Genomic DNA, 8897 nt, shown 5'->3' on the forward strand with positions numbered 1-8897 from the left:
ATCTGACGATTATTGTAGTTCGATTAATATTGATTAATACCGATTATTATGACGATTAATCGAACAAAAAAAATCTTGAAACAATTTGCAGATTTTCCAGTGAAGTCTTTTATAAAATCTTAACCCTAAACAATATTTCAGCTCCTCTTTTAAATAAGAAAATAAACATTTAACTGCCTAAAGGTCAATAACAGGATTCCTTTAGTGAACGCCTGACCATTTGTAGCAAAGAATGCATGTGTGGCTAAATAAAAAAAAAAATACTAACATCAACATGTGAAAAGGGTCCTGAGATGATCTGTTGATTATTTTTTGATTACAAATTAATAATTGTATAGCAAAAGCTGCTTAATATGAGATTCTTATTATCATTTTAACAGAATTTGAACCGGGGGTAGCTAAAACTAGGCCACTTGAGGAGTTTTGGGTCGAACATATTTACAGAGAATTTAACTAAAATAATCTCAAATCCAAAATGTGTACAACTTTGACTTAATTACTGGTCTGAGCCTGTTGTTCCTCAAGCAATCGGCTTCTTTGAGTCTGTATATTCCAGTTAACCGACTAATCGTCTCAATATCGGCCGATATCAATGCTAGTGCAGATACTAAAAACGACATTTCAATTACACGACCGAAAACCGCGGCAACGTATTTCCCATTTTCTGACAAATTCGTCATGGTGGATTCAAAACCGAGCGCCCTCCTCTTCCCTAATCCGAATCTCCTCCTGTGCTCAACAGTGTCTGGGTCAAAATGGCCGTGGAGAAGCGCCTGGGGTTCGCTATTGTGCAGTTTTTACGAGACCAAACTCATCGCAGTGCTTTAAATTCTGATGAGCAAGAGAGCCTGGAGGGTAGGTCAGCTCACCCGACTATTCTGTACACCTGTGTAGAGAACACACTTTGTTTTTCTTTTTTATTGGGGTTTTACATGATAGGTAAACAAACCAGATTTTTTCTTCTAGGATCCCCTCCTAGGAGATTAATAGCTCAAATTCACTGAATTGAATCAAGAGCATCATATTTTAAGGTTTACCACAGACTTGTGACTGGATTTTTGTTTTGACTAGGTCATTCTAAAACATGAATATGCCTTCATATAAACTCTTCCTCTGCAGCCCTGGCAGCTCCAGAACCCTCTCAGTTTCTTGGCAACCTTTTATGGGTTTTCATCCGCAGCTGCCGCGTTTCCTTCCAGGAACCTTCACCAGCTTCGTCGACCGCTATGATGCCGGCAGCACCGTACCTCCTTGTGTAGATTAAAAACATTCATGAAATAAATCAGTCGTTCCTCAACTCAGCTCCAATCTAACTACCAACAGTTTATTTTAGCAGTCCTAGGCTGGTTTCCGTTCCCGCCATCGTACTGAAACATCCCCGATAAACTACTGTAGTGAACTGTCACGAAGCCTCCTCACGCTGTTAAAATTGACTTCCCCTGAGCTGCATGATTATTTCCTCTCTTCAGTTGCAATCCAGTGCTTGGAGACTACCTTCAAGATCAGCTCCAGTGACTGCCATCTCGCTGTATCCCAGCCACTCAGAGAGATATTCCTCAACGCTCTGCTCAAGGTGAGTGGTGACATCGGCGTAGCACGGTGACATGATGGAAGCAGCTGTTGGACACATTGGATCAAATCAAATCAAATCAAATTTTATTTGTATAGCACATTTCAGCAGCAAGACATTTCAAAGTGCTTTACATCATTACAAACACAGAAACACAATGCAATATAGAATCAATAATCAAAACAAAGCATTAAGTCAAGTTCCATCCATAAATTTGTAATTGATTACATTTCAAATACAATTCTAAACAGGTGGGTTTTTAGTTGAGATTTAAAAGAAGTCAGTGTTTCAGCTGTTTTACAGTTTTCTGGAAGTTTGTTCCAAATTTGTGGTGCATAGATGCTGAAAGCTGCTTCTCCTCGTTTGGTTCTGGTTCTGGGGATGCAGAGCAGACCAGAACCGGAAGACCTGAGAGGTCTGGAAGGTTGATGCAATAAAAGCAGATCTTTAATGTATTGTGGTGCTGAGCCGTTCAGTGATTTATAAACTAACAACAGTATTTTAAAGTCTATTCTTTGAGCTACAGGGAGCCAGTGGAGGGACTTTAAAACTGGTGTTATGTGCTCTATCTTCCTGGTTTTAGTGAGAACGCCAGCAGCAGCATTCTGGATCAGCTGCAGCTGTTTGATTGATTTGTTGGACAGACCTGTGAAGACGCTGTTGCAATAATCAATACGACTGAAGATGAACGCATAGATGAGCTTCTCTAGATCTGGCTGAGACATTAGTCCTTTAATCCTGGAAATGTTCTTCAGGTGATAGAAGGCCGACTTTGTAACTGTCTTTATGTGGCTCTGGAGGTTCAGGTCAGAGTCCATCACTACTCCCAGGTTTCGGGCTGATCGCTGGTTTTCAGTTGTAATAACTGAAGCTGTGCATTGACTCTAGATCGTTCCTCTTTAGGTCCAAAAATAATAACTTCAGTTTTGTTTCTGTTCAACTGGAGAAAGTTTTGGCACATCCACACATTTATCTGTTCTAAGCATCTGTTCAGTGATTGGATGGGCTCTGAGTCACCTGGTGACATCGTAATGTAGAGCTGTGTGTCATCTGCATAGTTATGGTAGCTAATATTATTTCCTGTTATAACCTGAGCTAGTGGGAGCATATAAATATTGAATAAAAGGGGTCCTAGGATTGAACCTTGGGGTACCCCACATGTGACCTTTGACCTCTTTGATGAAAAGTTTTCAATTGAAACAAAGAAATCCCTGTTCTTTATGTAGGATTTAAACCAGTTAAGCACTGGACCGGAGAGTCCAACCCAACTCTCCAGTCGATTCAGTAATATGTCATGATCAACAGTGTCAAAAGCTGCACTGAGGTCCAACAGAACCAGCACTGTGGTTCTGCCACAGTCCGTATTTATATGGTTGTCATTGAACACTTTTACGAGGGCGGTCTCTGTGCTGTGGTGAGACTGGAAACCAGACTGGAAGGAGTCAAAGAGGTTGGTTATAGTTAGGAAGCTAGTTAATTGTTTACACACAGCTTTTTTAATAACTTTGCTGATGAATGGGAGGTTGGAGGTCGGCCTGTAATTCTGCATTAGTGATTTGTCCAGATTGTTCTTTTTTATAAGTGGTTTGATTACTGCTGTTTTCAGAGCCTGGGGGAAAACGCCTGATGAGAGTGATGAGTTTACTATTTGGATCAGATCAGCAGCAATAACAGGCAGGACTTTCTTAAAGAAATGTGTGGGTAAAACATCCAGACAGCAGGAACTGGAGCTTAGTTGACTTATAATTTCCTCTAAGGTTTTAAAATTAAGTAGTTGAAATTGGGTCATTTTTCCTGTATTTGTTTTGTTTGGGTACAGCACTGGTACTGACTTTATAGTGGATGTACAGATTAATCCTCTGATTTTTAAAATTTTCTCTGAAAAGAAGCTGGAAAACTGGTTGCAGGCAGCAATACATTGGAATTCAGGCGGTAACGTCATAGGAGGGTTTGTGATTCTGTCAACTGTTGCAAATAAAGCTCGAGCATTGTTAATGTTTTTGTTTATGACATCTGCAAAGAAAGCCTCTCTTGCATGTTTTAGTGTTAAATGATAGTTACGTAGTCTTTCCTTATATATGTCACAATGAACGTGGAGTTGAGTTTTACGCCATTTTCGTTCTGCCCTACGGCAGAGTTGTCTTGCAGATCTAACTGTTTGTGCATTCCTCCATGGAGATTTCTTTTTACCAGACACAACCTTCATTTTAACTGGGGCAATGGAATCAATAATATCTGAAACTTTAGACTGAAAATCATTTACCAACTTATCTACATCATTACAACTTAAGGGTGAGGAAGAAGAGTAGATTTGATTAGAAGTTTCTGCTGTGTTTTCAGTGAGAGAACGTTTTGTGATGGTTGCTGTTTGTCCAAGTGGGTTAAAAGATAAAGAACTGTTAACAGGATGAGAACTGGATGAGAACTGTTAACAGTTAGCTCCAGTTTACCTGCTTTATTGCAAATGTGTCATTTCAAATCGATGCTCTTAAAGGTCAGTCGCTGGGGTCTTGTAGCAAAGGGAAAGTTGAGGTGTCTTGTCCTTTCCTTGGTACTAATAGACGAAAAGAAATCGTCTCTAATAGTTTCATTTATGTTTATTAAATCTCATCCGTGACTTTTCCATGTCACGCAGAACGACAACCTCACCGTACCAGAGACGTCCCCGTCTCCTGAAGACATAGAACGGGCGGAGCAACTTAAAAATGAAGGTATGTTGTCCGCAGATGTAAATGCATCGTTAACATTTCCGTGTTTTGTCAAGCTGCACACAAACATTTCACTGTATTTTATTGGGATTTTAAATGGTTTTGACAATGGGGGTGGTGCAGGCGTCAGCAAAGTGTCAGATAATATTCAGTCTTTATTGAATGAATAATAAAACAGAGAAGTTACATAAAGCTCAGAGAATCCTGTAGGAAAACAACTAAAATTGGGAGGAATAACAGAGAATCCAGCAGTGAGGTGGAAATGACAAGAGAACCAGGAGAGCTAATCACAGGTGAATGGATGCAGCTGGGGAAGGAAGCAGGCAGAGGCAAACGAGGAAATGATTAACAGCTGGCAAGGGGAGCAGAATGGAGGGGTGAAAATAAAGGGAAAAGAACCTGAATCTAATACAGAAACACCCATCCATTTTCTACCACCTTTGTCCCAAGAGGGGTCAGGAGGGGTACTGATGTCTATCTCCAGCAAAAGTTTCGGGCAAGAGGTGGGGTCACCCTGGACAGGTCGCCAGTCTGTCGCAGGGCAACACAGGGACAAACAGGACAAACAACCATCCACACTTTCGAGAATTTAGAGAAACCAATTAACCTGCCAGTCATGTTTTTGGACTGTGGGAGGAAGTCGGAGAGAACCCATGTATGCACACTCCGTGCAGAAAGACCCCGGGCCGGGAATCGAACCCAGGACCTTCTTGCCTGAAGGCAACACTGCTACCAACTGCGCCACTGTGCAGCCCAACACAGAAACACTGATCTTAAAAAAAAAAAAGGACATTAACAATAAACAAATGATCAAACCAAAAGCATAAATGAGATTAGAAGTCCAAACATTAACAGAAAAGTGCATGATTGTTTTTCTGTCCATTTGCCTTTGCAAAAATCTAATAGCGGCAGATGTCATGGTCGGACAACGGGGAAGCGATGCTGTCCCGTTAACCCGTCATTTCCCAAAACCACAACCTCCTAACCCCCCAAAATATCTTCAGATCTTGTGTGGGATCCACTCAAACCCTCTTAGGACTTTGAATTGAATCTAAGAAATTATCAATAAAGGGTAATAATTGGCCCTTGTGACAATATATTTCAGAAAAGGAACTCCTTTTCCTTCTGCTTCACAACTATTGAGTTGTTTCTGTTGGTTTATCACAGAAAAATGTATATTATCTTGGACTGTAAAGGGTTAAGATCATTTACAATTGTTCTCAAATTTCTTTTAGGGAACAACCACATGAAGGAGGAAAACTACAGATGTGCAGTTGAATGCTACACAAAGGCCATAGATCTGGACCTAAGAAACGCTGTGTATTACTGCAACAGGTACTAAGGACATGTAGTTTGTGTCCAATGCTGTGATTCAATAAAGGTCTAATTGTGGCTTTATAACTTCATGTTGTAAAGCCAGTATACCGTCTTCAGGTGCTGATGCAGACTCTATTAGTGACCACTGATTTCTTTATGAACGTATTTTCTTTGCAGAGCTGCTGCTCACAGTAAACTGGGTAATTATACTGAGGCGACTGGAGACTGTGAAAGAGCCATTGGGATTGACCCAACCTACAGCAAAGCGTATGGGAGGATGGGGTGAGTTTATGACTGTAAACTAACAATAAAGCATGCTGTGCTAATACTGGCATCCCTCATAAAAGTTGTAAAAACCAAAAGCTTCCAATTGAAAAGCTGATAGCTTCACACTTAATTCTTCTCAACTCTTTGGTAGTTAATTTATGTATTTTTTTTTTTCCTCAACAAGTTTCTTGCAGGACTGGTGACCTGTCCAGGGTGTAACCTGCCTCTTCTCCATTGACCACTGGAGATAGATGAAGTTTCTTGCAACCCTGTTGACTACTTCCAAAAAACGTTTGATGTTTCTCTGATCACTTCCCAAAATCTTAGCAATTTCAAGAGTGCTGCATACTGCTGAGAGACTTTTGGTCATTTTTACTTTTCAGAGTCAAGTTAAGCATGGCTGAATAAGATAAGTTTACAGTAGTCAGTGTTCACTCTAGTGCTATACAACTTTAACAATCTAGCTGTTGTTAGTAGAACTGACCAGGTGTAGCAGGAATACCGAGGATGTCCTGGCAGTGCTGTGCAAACACCTGAGCTGTATCTGCACTTGGACAGGAGTGAAGGGACTGGTCCACCTTACTGAGGACAACCTGCCGCAGGTTCATCAGACCTAAAATCAACAACATCAAATTGAGAGAGATTCTAAGCATGCGCCTTACAGAGAGTGGTAGGTTTCAGAGAATTCGGAGTGTCTGACCTGTGTTCGCTACTCTGGATGCAATCAGTTTGTCGAGCAAATCATCTGGGACCGGTGTCCCATCCTTGTAGTGGCTTGACATCCTTCTTAGTGGCTCCTTCTCCCAAACCCAGTTCTCCAGCATCTGGGACGGCACTTCCACAAAGTCTGTTTCCACCTGAGTACCGCTGAATTCTGAAAACGTGGTCTGGGTCAAACAAGAGCACAAATTCATCCTCTATTGCTGGAATAAAATCAAACCATGCATAGAATGCAACAATGCTGAAGCTGCTAATTGTGGGGAATTTAAACCTTAGAGCAGAGCTCATGCATCACGTGGCCAAACTCGTGAAAATATGTCTCCACTTCATGGTGTTGGAGGAGTGAGGGCCAGCCTTTTCTCGGCTTTGTAAAGTTAGCCACCATAGCAGCCACCGGAAGCCTGCGTTTTCCATCAGGTCCTCTGCATCCTGGCAGGAGGCCAAAGCAAGCAGCATGGCCATACTTCCCTTCCCTAAATAACACGCAAGTCAGCATTTACAAGACTAGAATCAGAAGCTCAAAAAGTTGCAGTTTGCTATGACAGAACTTAAGAACATAAGGATAATTCAGTGTTTTTAGAGGTTGCACCATCTTTACCTTGGGTGCAAGTCCAGGTAGAACTGTCCAATCTCCTCCCCCGTCTCGGAGTCGTGGGCTGAGTAAAGCTTGACATCTTCGTGCCAAACGTGAGCGCCCTTGACCTCTTCAAAGGTGAGGCCCAGCAGCTCCTCGTAGATACCAAACAGCCCTTCTGTCACCACCTCCAGGGGAAAATACTCAATCAGTTTGTCTTTGTTGACAGCAAACTTGCACTGCTCCACTTGGTTCATGTAGTAGGGCAAGTCCCAGGCATTGATCTGCCCATCAAACTGGAAGCCCTTCATCAAGCATTCCCTCTTCTTCAGTGCTAGGATGTACTTTCTCTCCTTGATTCCAATGGGTTTTAGTCTGTCGTAGAATGCATCTGCAAAAGATGGAAAGGTGAACAGGTTTAGCAGACTAACATCAATGTGTGCATAATAAATTTTCAGAACTCCAAGTAGTCAATTTGACAGTCTCCCCATGGTGTTTTGTGATCCGTACAAGTTTCTTGTGCAGCAAAAAAACAAAAACATATATGGCGCCCCCTACAGTTAAATGCAGAGAACAATTGCAAGAGATCACAGATTCACTGCGCAATTTGGGGATATATTTGTAATGAAGTGAAGGAGTTATAGTGCTTATATTGACTAGCTTACATATTTAGGCATCTCATCGTCTAATCTGTAACTTCAAAAAATAACGGGAAGCAATTTGTTTTCATCACATCCACTGATAAGTTACAAACTGTCCTATTTGGGAAAAAAGACTAATTAAAATGTATGTAAAATTATCTATCAAATGCAAGGCACTGATGTTTCCTGAGAACCAGATATTCATCTGTCCCTTATTTTCACAGTTCTTTTCATTTTTCCTTTTTTTTTTTTTTTTTTAACAAATAAAAAAAATCAGCAGAATTATGCTTCTGTTGTATTACAATATTGTTCTATGAGAGATTTTTGGAATATCTAAGGTGTCATAAGCATGTCTGCATTTGTAGTAATTTCACTAGACCTATTTGCAACAGTGAATTGGAAACCAGTTAATCATCACTGGTGCACCCAATAAGTCCTCCTCTCCAGAGACGCAATTTAATGTAGTCTCACTTCCCAGATGACAGAGCCCTAAAAGTCGACTGTGTAGCAACTGTGCTCATTCAGGCCAACAAATGTCATTAGTTCATATGCTGATGATCTCCCAGGGGCCCCTATAACAACAGTGTGGTTGTATTTTGAACATTGACCTCATCTTGTCAACTAATATTCATTACTTAAAAATATTTAAGCCTGACCTCATTTTATGTAAGATACACATATTAGGCACAATTATGTACATAATATTTCTGCCTGGTGTGCAAAATATGGGCCAATACAGATTTTTGTCATTTCTTTAACATTTCAGTATTGAACCAGATGAAAGAGCCCATCTTTAAATATTTAATGTGTAATTGAAGAGTTCAGAGTGAACAATAAAGGTGACGAGTAAATGTTATGAAATAGATCACACTTTAAGTAAATATTTGTTGTATTTAACATATTTCAAGTAAGAAGTGAGCATGCAATGAAATAGATCCTGTCCTATAATTTTATGTAATTGAACATTATAGGTAACAAATGCGATGATCATCTGAGGTAATACATTTTATGAACATTTGAAAGAAATATTTTTTAAATATAAAATTAGTTGAATAAAAAAAGGGGTCAAAATGTAATAAAGATGATCTAAGCCTTCCATT

At 40.3% G+C, this 8897-nt stretch overlaps 2 protein-coding genes across 2 annotated transcripts; one reads left to right on the forward strand and one right to left on the reverse strand.

Annotated features, from left to right (window-relative positions):
- Window positions 1–704: 704 nt before the first annotated feature.
- On the forward strand, window positions 705–6152 carry LOC114149562 (small glutamine-rich tetratricopeptide repeat-containing protein beta-like). Its single transcript, XM_028025547.1, has 6 exons — window positions 705–855; window positions 1470–1573; window positions 4206–4281; window positions 5514–5613; window positions 5773–5877; window positions 6047–6152. The coding sequence occupies exons 1-6, from the start codon at window positions 756–758 to the stop codon at window positions 6063–6065; spliced, it is 504 nt and encodes a 167-aa protein (XP_027881348.1). The 5' UTR covers window positions 705–755; the 3' UTR covers window positions 6066–6152.
- Window positions 6153–6307: 155 nt separating this feature from the next.
- Window positions 6308–8879, reverse strand: LOC114149561 (neurolysin, mitochondrial-like). Its single transcript, XM_028025546.1, has 4 exons — window positions 7181–8879; window positions 6854–7055; window positions 6563–6749; window positions 6308–6475 (listed from the first exon to the last, which is right to left on the reverse strand). The coding sequence occupies exons 1-4, from the start codon at window positions 7465–7467 to the stop codon at window positions 6333–6335; spliced, it is 819 nt and encodes a 272-aa protein (XP_027881347.1). The 5' UTR covers window positions 7468–8879; the 3' UTR covers window positions 6308–6332.
- Between the last annotated feature and the right edge of the window lie 18 nt (window positions 8880–8897).

The sequence above is a fragment of the Xiphophorus couchianus genome, chromosome 8 (genome assembly GCF_001444195.1).
Source record: "Xiphophorus couchianus chromosome 8, X_couchianus-1.0, whole genome shotgun sequence".
Classification (NCBI taxonomy): Eukaryota; Metazoa; Chordata; class Actinopteri; order Cyprinodontiformes; family Poeciliidae; genus Xiphophorus; species Xiphophorus couchianus.